At 38.5% G+C, this 23,429-nt stretch overlaps 1 protein-coding gene and 1 long non-coding RNA gene across 2 annotated transcripts; both read right to left on the reverse strand.

Annotated features, from left to right (window-relative positions):
* Positions 1-3,594: 3,594 nt before the first annotated feature.
* Positions 3,595-6,762, reverse strand: LOC118439268. Its single transcript, XR_004837319.1, has 2 exons — positions 5,473-6,762; positions 3,595-3,961 (listed from the first exon to the last, which is right to left on the reverse strand). It is a non-coding gene; the product is annotated as an uncharacterized LOC118439268 (long non-coding RNA).
* Positions 6,763-6,770: 8 nt separating this feature from the next.
* LOC118439267 (protein 60A-like) lies at positions 6,771-15,375 on the reverse strand. Its single transcript, XM_035860428.1, has 4 exons — positions 15,182-15,375; positions 11,243-11,758; positions 8,720-8,942; positions 6,771-7,673 (listed from the first exon to the last, which is right to left on the reverse strand). The coding sequence occupies exons 2-4, from the start codon at positions 11,724-11,726 to the stop codon at positions 7,385-7,387; spliced, it is 996 nt and encodes a 331-aa protein (XP_035716321.1). The 5' UTR covers positions 11,727-11,758; positions 15,182-15,375; the 3' UTR covers positions 6,771-7,384.
* Positions 15,376-23,429: the final 8,054 nt, after the last annotated feature.

Below are 23,429 nucleotides of genomic sequence, written 5' to 3' on the forward strand. Positions count from 1 at the left end.
GGCTACGCGACTGGCGCTAACCTTGACGCGCTCGTAGTTGGATATGCTCTTTGCAGTGAGGGGAACCCCACTGCCACGCAGGGCTCTGGAGAGGGAGTTCTGATTAGCATGGATTTCTAAGAGTTCTTGCTGTATGAGGGCCTTAACTTTCCGGACTGATTCGTTATCTCCGGTCAACTTGGCCTTGTGCTTGCTAACAAGTTCCACCACGGTTTCTTTGTGCTTTATCTTATCAAATTCTATCTCATGCGAGGGGACCGATTCTAAATAATCGGCCAGTTTCCTACTGTCAATAGCAGTAATTTCTTTACCATCCTCGATAACTTTAGGTTTTGCAAAAATGCTTTCTTCTTCTTCACCGATTTCTTTCACTTTCTCCTCGGGATGATCCGCATCTTCGACGAGGAAGACGCAACTGTCTCCCGACTCTCGGTATAGGTAGGCCCTCGTACTGGGGCTGCACGACAGGTTTGGATTGCTGTGTGTGGGATCACCAGAAGCTGCAGGATGACAACCTCTAGCCCTTTCCTTTCGCTCCACGTGCGCATCCACCTCCTCCCAGAGGGCGCTAATTTCGATTCCTTTATCAAGATCGTGCAAATCAATTAACTCCGTAACCTCTTCCTCTGTCAACCATCCGAACCGTACATTCGCTTTTAACCAATTTTGCAGTCCCTTTTTATACTTGGGAAAATTAGAGCGGAAATAGTTCTCGTACTCGGTTATGTAGAGGGACATGACTCCCTTGAAATTCTTCTGTTTCAAGTTGTAAACCACATTTGCGGTCCAGTATTCTCCATATATTTTTTGCATTTCTTCAAGATGAGCAATTTTCGCATTAACGTCAGGACTTGTTGGCTTTCCGCGAGAAGCTTTCTCCTTCCAGGAATTGTACACAGCTTCAAAATTTTCCTCCCACATTTCGTAATAGTCGACCTCTTCACCGATGGGACTCTCAAAGTAGCTAAATGTGATCAAAATTAGTTCGAAATTCGTGAAATAATAAAACTTATCTAAGTTTGCGTACCCTTTTTCCGCCCCCGTTTTCATTGCTTGTATCCATTTTTCCTTTAATTCCTTCATCACGGCTTCCGCCGCGGTTGCATCGCGGGTCAATAAATCTTTTATTTTTGCTGACGAACTAAAGTCCGGAGTCGTTGGGAAATGTTTATGTTGTTCGACTGGAATACTTAGTACGGCCATTTGATCTCTGATTTTCTCTTTATACTTCGCAATTTTTTTTATTTATAACCACCCCTTCTTCTGGAGTTGTCGCCGAACTCAGTTCAGCCCTCAGTTACACCGTATTCGCAACTATATCCTTCAGCTTGTCCGGCAAATTTGGAACATTTTCGAGGAACCGCATATTCGAGGAGGCTGGTGCATGGTCAGAATCAATTAGGCCGGCTTTCGATGCGACAGCCCGAACTGACCTGTAGGAGCCCCCGTGCCCAAGTCCGGCCTCGTAAGCAGGCCCAGATGCGGATTTAAGGGACTCTCTGTAAGCCTGCAACTCCTTGGATGCGTCAAATAAGGGTGGTGGGTTGGCAACGACTGGTTTCTTTGCCCCCTTTCCTGCCTTCTTCAATCCCAAGGACGGCTGGCTTTTACCACATTCCAATCCTGCGAGAATGACGAGTATCCAACTTGTCCAGTGCCACAGCTTCATGGCTGTTTTTAGGTCACAATTTTTATTAAAATTATGATAAATTCCAAGGTTTTAAACATTTCCAAGAAACATGTCACATTTTGAGAAATTAACTCTTACCGGAAGAATTAAACTGTGCCAATGAATGTAGGGTAGATTTTTGAGTCAAAACCTACTCCGATAAATATTTAGGTTTTAATTAACAATTTCAAAAGTTAGCGTTCCAACTATCAATATCTCAATTTGAACGAGCCCAATGACTTTGACTTGGAATCACAAACTTTACGTACAGCCACGCACACGGCTGATGTGCAATTGATGGATGGAAAATAAGACATAATTTATCTCGCAAGGTTTCTTATTTGTATAAAACTCGACTTTAAATAAAAAACGTTGCACTTCCTTGAGAATGGAAGATTTTGTGCTTCATTACTGATCTGTTGGTCGTATCTGCTAGATGCGAGACAGTCGGGGTGCACGCGATGTTGGTGTTTTGGGGTCAAACATTTCGGGTTACAACAAATTTTCGAACTTTGCAAATATTTAGCAAATAATTTTGCAAACATTTTTTCCCCGGAAATTTTATCCTACAGGCTCCGCAGAGTAATTTTGAACTATTTCTCACTTTAATAACTCTGGCGGCAAATATAATTTCGACCACATTTTTCCAGGAAAGTTGGGAAATATTATCAATTGGGAGTGTGCAAAATTTCAGATCTCAAATAATAATTTAATTCATATGTAATAAATATTTTCACTTTATCATTTGGCGCTAAAAATAAAAATTTAGTACAGAAATTCGTTTAATTATTAATTCTAAAAATGCGAAACGGAAAAGTAACTTATAGTTATATTTTCTTGGTACATTTAAACTAAATTTTTGAAAGTTTTTATTTATTTCAAAATAAAAATGTTTGATTTTAACGCCACATGATATGGTGAAAATATTTAATATTTTTTGTATATGAATTAAATTAGCCGTAATAGCCGAATCTGATAAACTACCAGTTTAAAATATTATGTAGCGATGTTCGACCCCAAAACATCGCGTTCACCCCGACTGTCTCGCATCCAGCAGATACGACCAACAGATCAGTAAATAAAAGAATTACTTATGTACTGCAGGATTTATTATCTATCAATACAAATACATTCATCAAACAAACTCATTCCATAAAGTAAAAATAAATATGTCGTAGATCGGACTGCGTTTCAAAATAAAAGAATGAAAATTCACTGCAATATTAAGTGGAGAAGAATGTGATTTTTTTGCCTCCTCTGGAAATAATCTCAGAAAAGGAGACATAATGTCAACATGAAATGTACACATGTCCGAGTTTTGTGGTTTGGCGTGCCACGTCTGGACTGCATGTAAGTAAGATGTCTGTCTGGGTCTCGTTTTTATCAGAGTCGCAACGTAAATAAAATAACTTGATTTACTTCGTAGCAATATTTTCTGTGCGTTCATAGTTCACATTAGCAATGTTAACCCTTTAATTCGTATGGAGGACAATTGTCGCTTTCTTGGAAATGGATTAATTCGGGGGGAAGACAAAAGTCGTCCTGAAAATTTGTGGTCAAGGTGCGGGAGGAGGACAATTGTCTTTTCCGGAAGGTCATTGATTTTCGCCGTTTTCTCTCAAAAATGAAAATTTCAAAAATGAAAATAAAAATGAAAAGGATTTCTTCTATGCCAACCAAATGTAAAATGTGTACATTTTCTTGCCAAAAATGGGATATTTCCCAATATAACGCAATGTTAAATTTTGGATTTTTCAGTTCTTTCGAGTTTTACTAAAACTGCTAGATTCCTCCTCCCGCGCCATGACCACAACATACGTGTAATGTGCCCGAATTAATGCAATTTCTTCTAGTTAGTCACACGTCTTAAAGGGTTAATGTAAGTAAAGAATTATTGTAATAAGTTTGTTCGGCATTAGATGACATCGTTTAACAAGTTGATTTATTACAAATCTCAGCGAGTTTCACAAACTCTTTAGACTTGGTTAGGCATAACAAATATGTTTGGAAAATCTCTACATTTGTATTAAACAATCTTTAGACCTTAATGTTTGTGAAAATTAAAGAAATATATACATGGATAATATTGAAATTAAAAATTTTTTTTTTTTTCATCATTGCACTAGTACATGCATAACTGTGTGTGTGAACAGGGCCCGTTTAAGGGTCAGGCAGCCTAGGCACCTGCCTAGGGCGCAAAGCTGGGAGGGGCGCCGTCAGGCACCCGGCCTTACACTAGAGAAAAACCAGAAATTGTGGATTTCATATTGCTCAAATGTAAAGCTACAAAGGCTGGAAAAAATAAAAAAAAATAAAGCAGATAACAGCTAAATTGTAATAATTTTGTCGGTCGAAATCTCTAACAGATCCAACATAATTTTTGTTTCCCACTGCTTTAAAAAATATGGAAAATCTTGGTCAGGCAACATTATAGTACTGGTATTTTTAACTGCACGCGTTCATCATTTTTAATGCATTGTCTACTCAAAGGGTACAATATAATTTCCTTACGGAAATGTAGAAATAAATTCTTTAAAAGAAGCTTAAGTGAGGCTAGCTTAAAAGGAGAAAACAAGCTGTTATCATTGTATCCTAAAATAATGTGCCAAATAAGTGTTCATCTCCCGGTTTATAATTTTCGGTAAATACGTAACCCAGCAAATAATATGCATTTGGACCAGTTGCCTCACCCTAGGCTAGAAATATGATTTCTTGATTGTCATAGTTAAATAATAATATGGAAAATATATAATAACTAGCCTTCGTCACTATTTGATTCTAATGTAATTCCGAATGACCGACATGAAAATATTTCAAAAATTTAGTTTAGCTTTTTAAAATTCAGTATTGAAATAGTCAACAGTAGTGAATTAAAAATTCACGGAGGATAAATTAGATTATTCTTAGATAGTCAAAAAATTCGAAAAAATTATTGTTCAGTATAATATATTAACTAAGTAACAATAATTGGTTTACTCAAACCCGTTTGTTTTGTTTTAAATTACAAAGCTTAAACTTTATTTAGTGGGGGACTTATATTTAGCTTATATTTTATAACTAATACTCATTTAATAACTTATATTCGATCTAATATTACTTGCATTATGTGACGTAAGTTATATAGCCTGCTTGGCCAAGACAAAGTATCATCTCTATTGGTAGGTATGATGGAAGCTATAACTTTTGGTTACAGAATGGCAAAATATTTGAAAATCATAATAAAATAATAATTGATATCCCACAAGCAAAAAATCTTTGGTTTGTGGCATCAAGTCCGGGGTACGATTTAAGTTTTTGGTTAGGAGGGGAGCTTCAGCACTTGCCACTCACAGAATGGATATGTTGTAGTACCCCGTGAGTTTACTAAAACCCTGAAACGTTTGACTCCATGGCCACATTTACGCCCGCCACACCCATTCAAAGGTGCGAAAAACACGAAAAATACCCTGTTTTGGTTCATTAAAAAAATGCTTAAATTGCGGAAATCCGACCAAAATTGCATTTTTGGTGAATTTTTGAAGGTGATGATTTTCGGGTTTCTCGCACCTTTGAGTGGGTGTGGCGGGCGCAAATGTGGCCATGGAGTCAAACCGTTTAAAGGTTTTAGTAAACTCATGGGGTACTACAACATATCCAAAGGGCATCGAATTCTGTGAGTGGAAAGTGGTGAAGCTCCCCTCCTTAGTGTAGAATGTCAAATTGATGAGATGCGCGAAACGAAGATAGATAGTAACAGAAACTGCCAGGAAATTATGGAAAACTGTTCACGGGTTTTTGTAATATGGAAATTCTCGGTCACTCACATAGCTCGCAATAAATTGGTCCATGGTCCATGGTCGATCACTACATGGTCCATCAAAAAATTGGTCCCTGGTCCATGGTCCATCGATGGTCCATCAAAAAAATGGTCCATGGTCCATCAAAAAAATGCTCCATGGTCCATCAATGGTCCATCAAAAAAATGGTCCATGGTCCATCAAAAAAATGCTCCATGGTCCATCAATGGTCCATCAAAAAAATGGTCCATGGTCCATCAAAAAAATGGTCCATGGTCCATCTGAGAGTTGCACTTCACACCATCGCATTGTTAGCAGGTACACATGATACTTGAGGCATACAGAGAATAAATATAAATTGCTTAAATGAGCTTCGAATTTGGTTATACCATCTCTAGGAATGGCAATCCGTCGGATCGGATCGGATTATGAGGCCTTCGGATTGATCCGAGTCGGATTGAGCAGGTGTTCGGATCAATCCGATTCGGATCAGACACTCAATCCGATCCGACTAGGATTGCTGGTCGGCTTTCGGATCGGATCGGATCGGATCCGATTATATGAAATTGTACTATTGCATGCATATTATATGTATAATGCAGTCCCTGCATTGTAATATTGCATAATTACTTGGGTATGTAATTAATTACTACTCGACGAGAGAAAATAGGATCACGTCAAATTTTAGTCGTTTACGACCATTTTCGAAAATCAGAGAGTGCGACCATATTGGGTCACTCTGAATAATAATATCGTCGTTATGACATTGTATTTTGATTTTAGTACACAAATGTCCCGAATATAAGCTTTCTATGACCATTTCTATGACCCGACCCCACTTGTCAACCTCTTGACCGATTTTTCTCATCTTCGAAGTTAACTCTTCATTTGCCCCATACTACACGTGTACCAAATTTCAAGTCGATAGGACCAGTTTAACGAGAGTTATAGTGAGACTGGACGGACAGACGGATGGTTGCATAAGCCCTGACTCGGACTAAAAGGCAAAGTTAGCTCCGAAACCCTTCAATTTCCATAGTCGCTAAATTTATTTATTTTTTGAGAATACACATAATTGTGTATACGGGACTCAAGGGATTTTTTCGAATGTCCATGACATCCGTGTATCTGGGACACATGACCAAATTTCAAAATTCCATGACATTCGTGGAATTGGGATTTGGGGAATGTTTTACAATTCCATGACATTCGTGTATACGGGACTTAATTGGGAATTTAATAAATTCCATGACATTCGTGGACTGGGATCCTGAAGGTTAATCATTTGATAACCATAGCTTCACCTAAGAAAATGATAAGTTTATTTTTATGTTGCTATTATTGTTATTATGTGCATACTAGTGCTGCGGCACAACTAGTGTGCGACTTTTGGGGGAATGTGAAATTAAAATCGGCAATCCGAAATCCAATCCGAAATCCGATGACTAGCTTCGGATTGATCCGATCGGATTAACCATGCAATCCGATCCGATCCTAATCCGCGGATTTCGGATCGGATCGGATTTTGTCGGATCGGATTGCCACTCGTAACCATCTCACTCAAACATATATGTGCATGCATATTACTTGAACCCGAACTTAGCACTGACGCTGGGAGGAGGATGTCAAACAGTGTCGCAAGCACTTAAGGGCAGGCATCTTAGGTAAGTAAGTGGATAGGATGGGAATAGAAGAAGCAAAGAGAAAGTTTTAGTATAAACACGCTGGTCATGCTACAAAGGCATGGTTTAATTGGCGGAGGAGAAAATCGGGGAAAGTTGGATAAACAGTGGGAAGTAAGTGGGTTACTGCATATCGGTGACCTACATGTATCTGGTCAGCTTGGTGACAACTTTGTGGTGAATCTCTGCCCTTGGTCGGAGCGAGGGTCACTACGTTTTCATCCAACTAATAGACATTGATGGGGTTGGACCCTAACTCAAAAATGGACCATGCACATTGCACAGCAATGATCATTTATATGCAGGACTGCTATTTTGTGCGTTATTCTATTCTTAGGTCTAATATTGTGAATAAATGAATAATGTGACAATAAATGAGCTTCATCTTGTGTACCTTCAATGAAATTTTTCGTTGAGATGACTAAACCTAAGTTGTCGGAAGGTCGATGTATCCATTTACGGAATGCTGCAGTTACGTTGAAACGCAGCCAACCTTGCTCCCATTTTGCAGTAATTATTTCATCCAACTCTGTCAATTCAAACGACCTGCAATTTCAAGAAGCAAATTAAGTTACTCTGAGCTATCATTACTTAAACGTTTATGAGGATCGGCTATTAATCCAAGCATGTGATACTCAAATAAAACTATAGTTTTGACTGAGACTGGAATGTATTTTACGAACAGAACATTGTGAACGACATCTTTACCGTTGGACCAGTTGATTATTTTCTTCATCCTTCGATCACTATGCATGAATCAAACTAGACCAAGTGTAATGTGCAATATACGCGCAATAAACCCATTTATTGACACAGATTAAATTACTCGCATTGTCTTTGCTGATACGCTGAGAAGGCGTGGTTGATGTAGCATTGTTGGTCATGCGGAAATTCAGTGATAGCGACAAGGTTCCAAATATAATTTCAGAAAACTTCAAAGCAACTAAGGATATATTGTGCGCTCTATTAACAAACTCTGATCACAAAAGCGTAAATTTAATATGAAGTACTGTTGAGAAACTATGAATGAAGTCCTTGACGAAATTTTGAACAGTAATCAAATTTGGAACTTAGTTCCAGACAACTTGCACTGTGCCATTGCAAAAAAGGTCTTTAACTTGAATTTTAAATGCTATCTAGCTAACTTTGAATGAGGAGTCCTCATTGAGGACTTGAATTTGTCAAAGACACTTATTCATCAGAAGCGCATCTTCATCACAAATCTATTACGGAGGCAACAAACCGCTTATTTTTCATCAACAGGTCAAATTTCACAACTGAAATTGTAGCAACTTTACAATTAGTATACCATTGGCGCTTTCATATTGTATCCCTTTAGCATTGTTCACGTGGCAATGATACTTTGCAGAGTTCTTATATATTCCAGTGTCCTGCTTTGCAGACAACCCATGAGACTATAAGAAGGATGCATTCTGTTCTTGTTTGTAACTCTCACCTCCATTATGACCACTTTCCTTTTATCACGCCGCTAAAGTTCCAACAAGGTGATCATGCTTTAAAAGCTTCATGAACTCGGACAACGTTGTCGGGATAATATCTATGGTCAATATATTTATGTTTTGGTGCTATACCTGTCATCTGCCCCAGGCGACACTTGGTGGACAGACACTCGAAAGATTTCACTTGTTGGGTCAGTGTTGACGTCATTTGGGGGATCATTCTTGCCCACCAGAGTCCTTTTCCAGATACGAAGTTCTGCTCCTAAAACCAAGTCCAAATCGGAAACTTCGGAGACATCAAACCAGAATTGTTTATCTTCGGCAAGTTGCTTCAGTTTGTCGGAAAACCTGTGTCCTGCAACAGAAATATGGCGAAATGGTTGTAATTAAGGAAATTAAACCCTACAATTTTATGAAGTACTTGTCCCAAAGTATGAATTACGTAAGAACAATGGAAGTGAAAGTAGTAATAAACGTTCTAATAGTACGGTACCATGACCAGCTGGCTCAGTAATTAGTCCTGTCTGGTCGTAAAAATTCAATATAAATTCAGTTAATTGCAAAAGGCAACCTACTGTAGAGTTGTGTGCCATACATGTATAGTATAAAGGTATCGCATAATATACATTTCGTCGACCTAATTCTAAAAAGCCCTAAGTGCAGTCGATGCTTGATTTTAAAAAGCTTTAGTGCAGTCGATGCTTAATTTTAAAAAGCCCTAACTACACAAAAAACTTCTAAAAAGCCCTAAGTGCAAGCACGTATTTACTTATGGCTAAATCTTGCCAAAACAATTCTTCCTACATCGCCCGATTTAGCCATTAGTAAATATATGCTTGCACTTAGGGCTTTTTAGAATTTTTTTTGTGTAGTTAGGGCTTTTTAAAATCAAGCATTGACTGCACTTAGGGGTTCTTAGAATTAGGTCGACGATATGTATAATATACATATGTATACGCATACCAGTGAAATTTTCAACTTTCACTTTATCATTGCACAGCTTTACTCTAGTCATTCCCAGAGTTAAAACCAACGTATGTAGTTTGCAAAATTTAACAACAGCTTAGGGACGCACGAGTACAGGCTGAGGCAGCTTATAAATACCACTTAAGAATAGCCATAGAAAAAGATTGGATAAGGTGAATGCCGAGAAATTTGAATATGTCGTTGGGTAGGCATTCTACCACTTAGCATAATTTTTTGAAATGGTTTGATTAAAAAATGCCAAAGTGGCACCCATCAGAGTGAACGTGGTTGTAAAAACGCTTTCCAATGAGAAGTACTCACAAACAGACATTGCTAAGAAGTTAAAAACCACGGATTCGAATAAGTAAGATATATTTGTATAATGTGATTCATGGTGACGGAATTCAGCGTGATGCAGTAAACCGAGGTGTACAGAACCACCCCCAAATGAACCCAAAGTGAAAAGGACGAAAACGCTCATTTCTCGCGTCCAGAGGGAATCGAGAAAGAAAACCCCCAAAGACAAAGAGCGATTGCAAAAGTTACGGAAATGGGCACACCGACAATCGGGTAAGTCATTTATCAAGATTTGAACGAAGAAGTTCGACGCAAATCGAAGGTAGACGGCTAGAAGCCATCTCACATTGCAAATAGGAGGACCACTCAAGAAAGCTTTAAACAATCCACCTGGATAGAATTGAGTTTGTTGTCACAATAGATGAGGCTTGAGTCTACCTTGATTACCGCCAGGCAGAACGAAAAATTTGTACGTCGACAAGGGTGAAAGAATTCCAGATAGTTGGGCGTTGCACGGGCGCGAAAGCTACGGAGAGAAGATCATGGTGGTTGGCGTTCTGACTATCGGAGGACCAGTTGATCTTGTCATAGTGCCCCCAAAAGTAAAGATTAATGCAAAAGTATACATTGACAGTGTTTTAAAACCATTAGTGGAAGTTATTCTTCCGGAGCTCTATCCTGGCGAGCTTAAGAAGATCTTCATTCATCACGATAAAGCTTCTTCACACACCGCCAAGAAAGTCGTTGACTACGCTAAGACATTCATGAAAAATTTGGGATTATACTAATTTCGAATAAAGAAATGCGCGTGAAGTCCCCCGATACGTGACCATTGAATTATTTCGGCTTCGGTTATCTAAAACAAAAGCTTTTCTCACGGCGCGCGACAACTTTGCATAGACTCTAGAAAGTTGCTCGAGCGGAGTAGAAGACGATTACCCTAGCCACGATTTCAAAACTTTTTTCAAGGATTAAATTTCAATGCAGAGCTGTTGATAAGAAAAAGGGCTTTCAGATTGACAGCACAAATCGCTCGAAAAAAATTCTTCTGTAGGGTAGTTCAAATTCTAAAAGTGGTCTTTATAAGCTGCCTCAACCTCTGTATTTGGTGAAAATTATCGTAAAGTCAACATCATCGTCATCATTGCTTTCTTTACTACATTCAGTGGTGCCTCGTGGCATAATAACGCGGTTGAGGGGATGCACAATACGCAAGTGCTTAACAGGACGTCGTATATGTTAAGGGCATAAAAGAAATCATTAAACTGTAAAAGATAGCACCCCAAGTTTAATGAAAGTAAGTATTTAACTGTTTTAACTGTTTTTTAAGTTAAATGGGATCGGCATTTTTATATAAGAAACTTGTAGAAATACCACTTTCCGTGGAGTTACCTCTGTTAACGAAGCTGATGATGGCATTGGCTCGTTTGATTGCGTCCACATCGGTTTGGTGAACGTTAAATTCACTCCAGCCCAGATTTTTCACGTGTGATGATCCTCTCCAATTTTGCCGTCTACCATGTTCTCCATTACTTAAATCCACATCCACCTCGTTTCCCATCGAGTTATAAACCTCTAGAAGAAACTGATACGCTGGAGATGCTTTATCCACGAGGTGTGGGTGCGGTATATGGTTGAAGCCCATAATGTTCAAAATATCGTACGATATCTCTCGCACATCTTTTTTGCTAAATTTTTGTGTGAGCACTGTGTGACCCTTCCCGTCGTCGACATACAAGCCACTGGGCGTCTTGGATCTCTTGGCACCTGCAGCTTCCCCATGTAAACTGATGCTTTGGATAATTAGAAATGCACTTAACACTCTGACAACACTTGACACACTCGCCATTTTCACACACTTCGAATTCCAATGCATCCTATTGTTCTGCTTGTGAAGAATGCTATAACCTGAAATCACAAGTATGAATAATATTTAATTTACAAGAATTCACTTTGACACCGAACTGAAACAACAAGCTTGTGAAACGGACTGTGTGCTGTTTTGTGTTATCCGAACTTTTAGTGAAGAATGTCTTATAGTCCAAGTCAAGCCTCTTTGTGCCTAGCTAAAAATAAATAGCACCTCAGTGTTGCCACTTACCAATATTCTTTAGGTATTCATATTCATTTTTTAATTGGTTGTGGCAACCGAGGAAGGGTCTGCTCCATACCCTTACATGTATAAGGAAAGGACCCTTCTATTTTTAGAAGGGTCCTTTCCTTCACAAAGAGATTTAACCCAAAAAGAGTTTACTTGGACTATAACAAAGTGCGGCAAAGCACTATACATAAGTACCGCAATAATGCTTAGAATGCTGAGAATGCTTCACAAAATACAACAAATAATTCACCGATTCAAATTTTAATAATGCCTAAAAACGAATTAATTAAAAACAAGCTAATTATCTTTAATTGACCACATGCTCTATACTGCGACCTCAAAATGCCGAAATTAGGGCAGGCCGACAAAATTTGTCGTCGAAACCTTAATCGCCATATTGTGACATGTCGACAACACTAAAAAACATGTTTTGCCCAAATTTCATGCAAATCGCCCAAAAAATGCAGAAATTGGGACATAGCGACGTTTTTCGACATGATTTCGACAAAGTGACCACACCCCCTTAATAGGGTGTCACCCAATAGCCGTGAAGAACATGTGTTAAAAATTTCAGGTCGCTGCAACAAACCGTTCTCGAATTTTAGTGTTGACAGACAGATGGACGGACGGACAGACAGACAGACTAACTAACCGATCGAATAAAGTAGCTTGTGCTACTTAATAATGGTCACTCCTCTGCAGTTCAACAACGCTGTGGGTCGCTTCCAAGTAAACCATTGGGATTATTAAGTAGCCCAAGCTACTTTATGCGATCGGTTAGTTAGTCTGTCCCAGAGCCCCACGCCGCCGATTTTCCGCGCCGCCGACGCCGACCCAATTTAAGGCGCCTCCGCCGCCGGGAAAAATCATCGGCGCGCCGCCGCCACAACTCATTCGGCGCGCCGCCGGAAAAAATTATTTCATACAATGAAAAAGAGTTAAAACAGTCAAAAATGTCAAGATTTTAGTTTTGACGATTTTACTTGTGGTTGAGAACACGGATATTTATCTCGCCTCCTATCACTTAGCGTACTTACTGATTTTCTACTTTTGATTGAAATAGTAGCAACGCGCTCCACACATATTTTGGTTGGATTGAGTTTAAATTTTACAACGACAACTAAAATCAGCATACCCGAAATGCTTAACTTGTCTTAATGAGCGAAGTTTAGCGTGCGAAGGAAGCCATTCAAAAATTTAAGCCAAAATTTCGAATTTTCTATAAGTGTTTTACAGTTTTTAAATTTTTACGACTGTCAAAAATCGACTACGCACATGTTTTAAATTACAAACTTGATTTTTCGAAACTATTAAAAGACCTGTCTAGCTTCTGCATTTTGGTTTTGAAAATTTTTGGGATTTAAGAAAATCCAGAAGCATGAAAAAATTCCAGCACCCTGAAAATCTTTAGCTGAAAATCAGGGATAAAAATAACGGCGCGCCGCGGCGCACCGCCGCCGCCGAGGGTTTTCACTACTCACGCCGCCGCCGCCGATATTGTCATCGGCGTGGAGCTCTGATCAGCGATGCATGCAGTCAAAGCTAGGAAGTTGGGGATCAAATCCTATAAGACGAGACCTGCACCAAAATACAGCCAAGGTCAAGATAATACAGCAAAGACCCACTGTCGCAAGTTTTTTGAAAAACGAGTCAAGCAAAAAATGCCTGTGATTCTGGTCATGGACGACGAGACCTACTGCTCGATTGATCCAGATGAAGCCCCTGGGAGAAAGTACTGCTTATTGGGACATGTAATATCGCTATTTCGAGATCTCGAAATATCGAAATCTCGGTTACAAAATATCTACAATTCGATATTATGTTTTTTTCCTAAAAACGATGAATGGGAAATACTAAATTCGCATTTATTACTGAATAAATATCCATACACAAATTTCATAAAAAATATGAAACGGCATTTTAAGAACATTTTAGAGAGCTTAAATGCACATCAAAATTTAAACATAAAAAAGTTAGGTTACGCATCCCATACACAAATTACTCCTTATAAAACGTCTCAACCAGACGTGGCAATAAATAAAACTGCTGGATTATGATTTGTGATAGATATTGTGATTTCTAAAGTAATCACTAAGGGGGATAGTTGGTTAAAATGATTTAGTAAATTTTGTTAGCCCTTGGAGGCTTAGTTAATGGATGAGATATTTTCTGCATGGCTAAAAATATGCTTACTGCAGCGTTTTAAAGGTAATTAATAAATGTTGTAAGTGTTAACCACTGGATACGTACACTAACGACCTTAAAATGTTTACTATCCTAAATGTCAATATTATTGATATTTTGTGAAGTTCAATATCTTATTCATAAATATTTAAGATTTTAATTAGTAGGAATCGTTCGCAAAGTACTAGTTAACCATCGGAACAAATTTGGTTAAGTAATTTATTGAATTCGCACGTTTTATCACATTTTTAGTTTTTTTCGATATTTCGATATTCAAATATCGATAGTGAGTATGCTCAATAACGAAATATCGAAATCGAAAAAAGTCATCGATATTCCATGCTCCACTATTAGTACTATTAGTACTGCTCATGTACTAATAGAAAAACGTTTAAAGATTCTTTCAAATTCAAGCCGAAGTCAAGATTCCCTACAAAGCACATAATCGGGCAAGAATTGGACTCATTGGGGGAGCGTTTCAAAGCCGTTCGTGACCACGGCCACCATGACCTCGGAGATACATCTGAGCAATTGTATAAAGAAGATCTTGACACCTTCTATTAAAAATCTTAATGTTCTTTTCTGGCCGGACACAGGAACATGTCATTATTTAACAGTTGTTGTGGACTACCTGAGGTTGAAAAGAATCGAATTTCATGAAAAAGGATAATGCACCCAACGTCCCTCAGGCAAGACAAATTGACAGATTTTGGGCTTCATGCAAGAGATAATATAGTTATAGAACAAAACCAGTCGAAAACTTGAGAGGATTCCGTCATATTTGGACACGGATCTCAAAATAGGTAGCGAGAAAGAGTGGCAAAGCACTTTTTGGGACTGCTGGACCAAAAATTCGCCAGATATTAAGAGGATGGGGGTGTAAGGACCGTATCAAGCAAAAAATCGAATGGTGAACCTTGCTTAAGATCCCTGAAAACTTCTTTGGAATTAATTAAGTTTTTCGGATTTTACGGGCATTATTTCAAAATTTACTTTAGTTTGTAACCACACCCTACATCAATTAAATTAACAAATTATTTACTTACCATATAAAGTAGCGAAATAAAGTAGTTTCGGTATTTCTGCTCCAATTTAAAAACAGGAACTAATTTTTTCCATATTTAACGTTTACACGTAACTTAACATCCCACAGGAAAATTATTTTTTAAGTGAATAAGTATGAATAATATTTCTGTAATGGAAATAACCCAAAACTATACGTCATCTTTTAAGCACTTTACTGGGGAGAGGTTGAAATCGTAGTGCCAAAGAAATCCCAGTGCGTTAAATGATTTAAGAAGGGGTCGTGGCCCTACGAGAAGAACCACCAAAAAGAAAGGGCCTTTTTACCTTTCTTCTGAGAAATGTGCGATAAATTTAACCGAGTTAGAACCCACGCCGCGAGTGTAGAATACTTAACTGGAGAGGTTAAAAATTCCACACGGAATTCAACCCGTACCCTTTTTACCTATATATGTGTAATCCAGGCTAATCGTGTAACATGGAAGACATGTATATATCAGGAAGTAATGGAGAATACTTATATTTAAATGTGCACTTTGTCCTATATTTTGCCATGGCACATATTATTCATACACTTACAGATAATAATGTAGCCCTTTTGAAAAAATAAGTGCACACTGAATTCTAAATTAAGTTGAGCAGTATTGTGATTTGCTGCATACAAGGGGCACGTTACGTATAGATTTATGTATGTAAATATATAGGTATATGTACATGTGGGATTTAAGATGTACTACAAAGCAGAATTGTGTACATATTTGCGCGATTTGAAATTCATATATGTATTTATCTCGTCAATTTGTTGAGATATTGACAGGTATGAATAAAAAATAGTAAATACTGCATAGTCTTGCCCATTATCGAATGGAAGGTGCCACAGAAAATTCCGCTCTTGCTTGACTTCATAATCACGTGATGCAAGTGCCGTAATCATAGCACATTTCAAGTTATTTCATAAATAAATTAAATACCTCGAGATTTATTAAATCTTGAAATTATCAACTTACCCTATCAAATTTTGTTGAACTTGAACGCTCAATTACGATTTGTTAAATCTCGAAGTATTTAATTTATTTAGTAAATATATTAGAGTAGCTAGGGCTCTATGATGGGCGTGACTAATGCTCAAGCGGCCAAATTTTGAATTTGAGCCTATAAACCCAGCCATTCGATAATGGGCAATAGCAAGCATTCTCAAAATTTTTATTCATGCAAAGGCGACTTTTTACTTGAATTTTGTGAAGCAAAAGCATTTACTCCCTTTTATGCATACCAGTCATTAACGTGAAATTTTGCAGATTCGTAGCTCAGAAAGATTTTAGTTGTATTCAGGTCCTAGTTTTGAAATGTATAAAAAGGTGAAAGGTCATGCTTTAAAAAAAGACTAACTATTGAGGCACCCCCAATAATTTTTTTCTTTGGTGGTTTTATTTTTTTCCGAGAGGTAATGCAATTCTTATCAAGTTGTCATGTCGAACTCCACCGTGTGTTTTTATTTTCGGCCACAATCAGGGTTGCGATTGGTCAGTGTACGCTATTTGATAAAAAGGCATGCCGAAAATTATGCCTTTTTACCGTAAATGCATTTTTCAATGCCGGATTGCCGTCAACCGTGCCGTAAATGCCATAAACTAAATCCATGGTAAATTTGTCAGAATCTTTTGTAATATAAAAATATTCAAAATTGACTTCCAATGTGATCGTATAAAGTGCAACCCTCGGATTTGGTTGAAATTTTGAAATTACGTGCTCTATGTCAGTAAAAGCTACGTTTCTTGAGACATTTTGTGCGATGGTAAGAATTTGGCAAAAGATTTGAGGGCAAAGTTGAAAAATATGCGATTTTTAGCATTGGAGGAGAATTGAAATTGAGTTTACTTAGTCCGGCACGTAAAAAATCGCATATATTTCAACTTTGCTCTTAAATATTTTGACAAATCCCAACCATCGCACAAACTGCCTCAAGAAACGTTTCTTGTATTGACTTGGACCACGTAAATTCAAAATTTCAGCCACGTCGGCGGGTTACACTTCACACCATCGCATTGTTAGTAAAACTTACTGACTTAAAACTAGTGATAAAGTCTCCCAATTTTATCCACGGGAATGAAACTTTCCCGACTTTTATCAACCCTTCGCGCAATTCTACCCGCTCCCGAAATGTCGAGCAGGTCGTGATTATATAAATATTTACATGCAGAAAATTAACAAGCTTAACTCTTTCTTAACAAATATCCTGAATTGTATAATCGTCCTTTCATACGTATGTATGTAAATTATAGAAACTGCATTTTTTTCTAATTTCACAGTCGTCCGTTCCGACATCCTGGACAAAATCCAAAGTTGGAACGCTACCCTGGGTAATTTTGTCTCTTGTAATTTTAACTATATAATTATTAATGTACTAAAATCTATCAAATCAAAGCTCGCAGTTAAAGTTGGCCAAGATGCTGTAGCGCATGCGATGGCTGTCGAGCACATGGCTACCGGCCTGGTCAATTCAATTCGGCGGCAAGGTCTCACCATCGTGAATCACCTCCATAGCTACGCCCTCAACCAAGTGGACCCCTTGAAGCAAAACACCAACAACGGGGTTCCCAATGTTACAAATTTTAATCTCATTGATCAAAACCTCACCACATTTATCAACTAAAGTTCCGACGGTAGCAAAACCTTGGTGAGTCGTACCCATGATGAATTAAGCGCAATTCTGTCCGCATTTGTTAGAAAAGTTCGTGTCAGTATTAAGGAAACTATGGACGAAATTGCCATCAGAATAGAAGCAAGAGAGTTAAATATCGATGAGAAACACATGGCGGCAGTCAAGGTGGAACGACTCCAACAAAGCATCCCCTCTTCTGGATTAGCAACTACGCAGAAGATTATTAACCGAAGCACTTCCCTAACCTGAGCCATATACTCGAGCACTTTAACAATTCAGCAAGAAATTACAAGTTTTCTCCTGAATGCAAAAGCTCTTGAGAGCTAAATTATTCAAAGCAGAATTCCTCAATTTTATAAAATCGTATCATTATTCAAATCTAACATTTTGATAGTTGACAAGATAAGCGAATACTGGAGTACCGACAAATGGATAATTGAGTCAAGTAGCGATGAGGAAATTCAAACTCGTTTTGACATAATTTTTGACATGAAAAAATTAAACACATAATTGTAACTCTTTTAGGAGATTAAGTTATCCATTTCTTAGTGATTTCCCATATTGATTAAGTTATTGACAGTGGTGAAATCAAATACTAAATACACAAATAAGGGGTTAAATTTACTAATTTCTAGGTACGTCATTGTTTATTGCGAATAATAACATATCTTTACTTTCAAAGAATGGTAATACAAATACAAATAAATTGTTACCAAATATAAACGATATATTTATATAGGATTTATTTATTATACGTTTTGACAAGATGGTGGGTGGACTTGATTAAATTAACTTGATTAAATTCAAAATCTATCGACATCTTGCTTCACATGAAGCAAAGCTTTACGCAGAAATTCCTCAAGAATTCTGACAAACTGTGCCGCTATCAGTGTCCAAGAGTCCGGATTTGCTTTGTATTGATCTTTATTAAGGGGTGAAACCCCTTTATAAGATTGATATGTCCGTCCGTCTGTCTATCTGTCTGTCAGTCCGTCTGTCTGTCCGCGTGATAACTCAAGGTTCAACGGTTCAACATGCATAACGGTTCAACATGTTGACTTGAAATTTGGAACATAAATAGTTCATACAAAAACAAAGGTCATGTTCGAAGATGGACACTGTAGATCACCTCATAGGTCACCAAAGGTCACTAATGTTAAATATGATGCGTATGTCAATTTGAACTGAAATTTAACCCCAAATTCAACGGTGGCATTCATTTTGACCTTTAGGAACATGAAATTATTAATTGACTGTTTGTTAACTGTAAACTGACACGAAATGTTAAATTTGAGGTATATGTCATTTAAAATGCTCAGGCTGCTGAAACAGACGATGGTTCAGAAAATATAATTTAGTACTTTGCAGACGAAACGTTACAGCTTGTGTACTTACAATGCAAGTCTTTTACATGTAAAACTCCGATTTGGATGAGACCGACACCAAAAAACCAAGCAAAGAATTAGAATCAACGTTTCTTTTGGCAGTTATTATAATGCTCAGGTTGTGACGAGATATGACCTGACGAAGTGACGAAAATCGGAGCACCCACTCCGGTGCGAGTATCATCTCACCGGTTCTCGGAATATTTTTGGCACTTTTGAATAACAGCTCCCCACACCGTGGGTGAGTTAACCCTGGCTTGGTGGCCTTTTGCATGAAATAAGTATGTGCATAAACGTACATAAGACATTTTCGTCTTACTTCTCATACCTCATCCTTGGCCTTTTGTGCGTCTTGGGTGACTTCTACGTATTTTCACAGGAAGTGGTGCTGCCAGTACCTCTCTGGCCAACCTACTAATAGCAAGTACACACAGTGGCTGCGGAACCGTGGAGACATTAGCGTTGTAGGATAAGACAGCCATCCTATACTACAACGCCAATATCCCCACGGTTCCGCAGCCACTGAGTACACATAATAATGAAATCCTCCTAATCCTCCTAATCTTGCCAAATAACTTCCACGCCGTCATGCCACGTTTCAGCACTTAAAACCGGGCTGATTTTCGCCATGGGGCAAAATACTAGAATATTTGGTCACGCAAATAATTCCCGGATTGTGGGTATTTTGAACAACACGCTTGATTTGTTTGAAACAATTTAAACAATGTACAACAGGGAAAATAATCATAATAATGAACTATACAAACGATAAATTAACATATGGTGGATGAGGTTAATACACTGGAAATTTATTGGATTTCTTTATTTACAATTTTTACTTTAACAAACATGATTTGTAAAATGTAAAATGTCTATGCAGGTAGAAGTAGATGCTGACCACGTAATTTTAAATACGCAATAGATTCGTGCAAATTTTGATACATATTACCATTTGCATATCATTCTACTCCTTAAATTCCTCTTACATCTCAGAATTCCATTATTTCTACAACTATTGATGATTTTCAATAAATTAAAATATGCCGTGTTTATTAGTAATATCACACCTGCTCTAATGGCATGGCGCACCTCAAACACAAAAACAGGTAGCGCAAGGCCTATGGCAATTCCCCAAATAATAAAAAACGTCGCAAAAGTTCCCTCAAATCCTAAGGAATCTACTTCCTCAAATTTTCTAGGTTTTCCCAAATCCCTGTCCTCCACTGGGTCACGCCCTTCATTAATCCGCGCTATCAACTCTTGCTCAATCCTGCCGTGAACGCCACTTTCTACGAAAGATTTAAAATATACCGGAATTTTAGAGATCCCCGTCATTCTAAAGGCCACACCGTACGAGGAAGATTCTAAAATCTGCTTCCCTTTGTAAAACTTTCTCCAGGGGTAGCTCTTCGAAAGGAAAACATACTCTGCATCAATGACGTCGGACTTTACGATGTAAACGGATTTTCCGCATTTAATTATCTCTGACTCGATTTTTTCTTGCATTTCTGTTAGATTTGTGTTCTTCTTAAGATAGGTCATATTTTTTGGGTGGTGCGAATGTATCGGTAGGGACAAGCTTAAAAGGAGATTATAATAATTCCTAAGAAAGGAGTTTTCTCGCCAGGCATACATTATGTCTTCAAATCGACTCAGAATATAGCTTAGGAGCTCAGGATTACAACTGGTAGGAGAAAACCCTTTATCCTTTGATTTAATCGACAGCAGATTGAAACAGTCGTCCCTCTTATGGGGATTACTTCTTGGGTCGAATTCGAATGAAGTAATTACGGCATTGAAGTACCACATGGTCAGATTACCCACAAACCTTAGCTCTTTGGCGATCCTAGAATCCACAATGGCTGGTAAGTCCGATCGGAAAAAGCGTTCTGTCGACTCAAGTGATAATTTCAGACATATTAGTTCATGAAACGTTTTTGGTTCAAAAGATGGCAGTGGAGCGTTAAGTTCAGAAATCATTAAGCCGTTGTAGCAGTTCGTTAGGAAAATAGACATTAAGCACCAGGAGCCAAGGATGAGACGGAAATAGGTTGCTCGCTCAATTTTCTTAGCCATTTGCCCTGGCTCTTCAAACATTGTGGCCAATATGAAAAGCCATGCTGAAAACGACACCTTTTCATAACCCCCGAAAAATTTATAAACTGAGACAGATGTGATTACAACCACTAAGCTAATTATCAACGCAACCCACAGATTTGGTTGGAAAGGGGCGACATATATCTTGAAACTGATGAATTGCTCCCTATAACAGGTGAAAAACTGAAAGCCTGTACTTCTCGTGATAAGCGGCATAACTGGGACTAGGTTTGCGTATGCCAGATAGTTCTCGCTACCGAGCTCATAGTCAAATTCTAATCTTGCAACCCTTATGGGGCAAGATGGATTGTTTTGCACGATAGTTAGATTATGCAATTTTGATAGCGCTGCCTCAGTCCAGTCAGCCATCGTGTAATTTTCTTTACGATCAAACAGATTTATGTTACCCATTTTTAGCTTGACAGAATTAATAATTTCTGTACCATAAAGGAGATCATACAAAGATCGAGGCATTCTGAGACACAATACAGTTGGCCAAGTGGCGATAGTAGACATGCGTTGATCCCAATTAGTAATTTGACGGCAGTCTAACCAAGTCGCGTTAGTATGGGCCATAACGCAAACACTGTTGGTATAGTTGTCTTCTGCAAGGTACGATACAGCGAGGCGGTAAGTGTTGAATAAATCCGGAATCCGGTCAAATTTCAGAGGAAAGTTAAACTCGTTTTTCCTCTTTGTTGTAATAATTATCACAAATGCGTCGTTGCCATACTGGAAAAACTTTTTTTCATACGTTCGTCGCTCTGAGCCAATGTTTTCCTTTCTGTACAAATGATATTTATGTCTGCTAACTGCCATGGTAATCCATTCGGATAAGTCTACACTTGATATTGACAATTTATGATCAGCATTTGACATAATCAGATCTTCATACAGGAGAAAAATCAATTGCGGTAGGACAGTTCGTGACCGTAGTATATTTATAGCAGGGGAGGTTGACTCATTTACTTTAAGACTAACAGGAAAGCTAGTAACCTTAGAGGGCACTATGTAATTAGCAAAGTCAATACCGTCGTGGACAATTTGCAAATCGCAATTGTATATATTTTTCAGTAAGTGAGCTATATGGGCGTGGGAAATTGACAAACGGTTTAGCTCGGACTTTACTAGCGTTGCAATAATTAAGACCAGTATTTTTTGCGTCAACATTTTGAACTAGTAGGGGTCCGCTTAAAGAAACAGGTATTCACATGAAACAGGGTTTCTGGTAAATTTCGGGTGAATTAGTTAGCTATTCATATTGTTTGAAAAAATAAGCCCCCACAAGCAATATAGAATTAGTTTAAGCAATTCTATAACAAGTTTGTCGTGGTTAGATTCGTATCGTAGTGTTTCAAAGGTAATTATTTAGAAGGATTTACCTTGGGTTTCTCTAAAATTTTAAAACAGCTTTTTTCTAGGTTTCGCGCAGTAAGCGCGATTATATGCCTCATAAACCTGTACTTTTGGCCAGCGGACATGGCAATAAGTTTGAGTGAAAAATACAATTATTGTAATTGTATGCCATCATGCGATGTTTTAATTAATCCAATTTCATTTCATATATGGAAAGGGTATTATAGATTCCCTAGTTCTTCTTTGGGTTCCTCCTGTGCAACACGTATCTCTCCTCGCTCTGCATCTGGATCCTCTTCCAACTGGGACCCGGGTGTGCAAGGGCACACAAAGTGTGTCCCAAGGCCTTTTCGCCATGTCAGCCTCGTCCACTCACACCCCCACCTGCGAGCCTGGTGAAACCCCCTACCACACCAGCAACGACAAGCTGAGCCATCAGGCGAAGATGGATTCACCGGACCCATTGCAAGGATGATCTACGCCTTGGAGGGACTCCCCCACGTAGGTTTTTGTTTGGCATATCGGGGTGGTGACCTTGGGGAGTGATTGGTAGAAGAGTGGGGAGGGGGTCGTGCATGGCGGAGGGCAGAATATTCGGGTCTGCGGGGGTCCTATGTTGTGATGGCGGAAGGGGCAAGTGGGGGGATCATTGGCCCCGGCTACGGCTTCCATGGGGGACGTGGGTGGATCCCAAGGGCCCGTGGATACCCCCCCCCCTACAACCTTCAACTGCTTGCTTCCGCCTGCCGACAGACCCTCATTTGGATATCA

Source organism: Folsomia candida, unplaced genomic scaffold (genome assembly GCF_002217175.1).
Source record: "Folsomia candida strain VU population unplaced genomic scaffold, ASM221717v1 Fcan01_Sc032, whole genome shotgun sequence".
NCBI lineage: Eukaryota > Metazoa > Arthropoda > Collembola > Entomobryomorpha > Isotomidae > Folsomia > Folsomia candida.

Excerpts from the sequence above, each read along its gene's own strand:
- LOC118439267 (XM_035860428.1), bottom strand. The coding sequence starts at position 11,726 with ATGCATTGGAATTCGAAGTGTGTGAAAATGGCGAGTGTGTCAAGTGTT. Across the intron at positions 8,943-11,242 it reads CATCAGCTTCGTTAACAGAG|GACACAGGTTTTCCGACAAA; the intron begins GTAACTCCACGG and ends TTTCTGTTGCAG. Across the intron at positions 7,674-8,719 it reads TCGCCTGGGGCAGATGACAG|GTCGTTTGAATTGACAGAGT; the intron begins GTATAGCACCAA and ends TTGAAATTGCAG.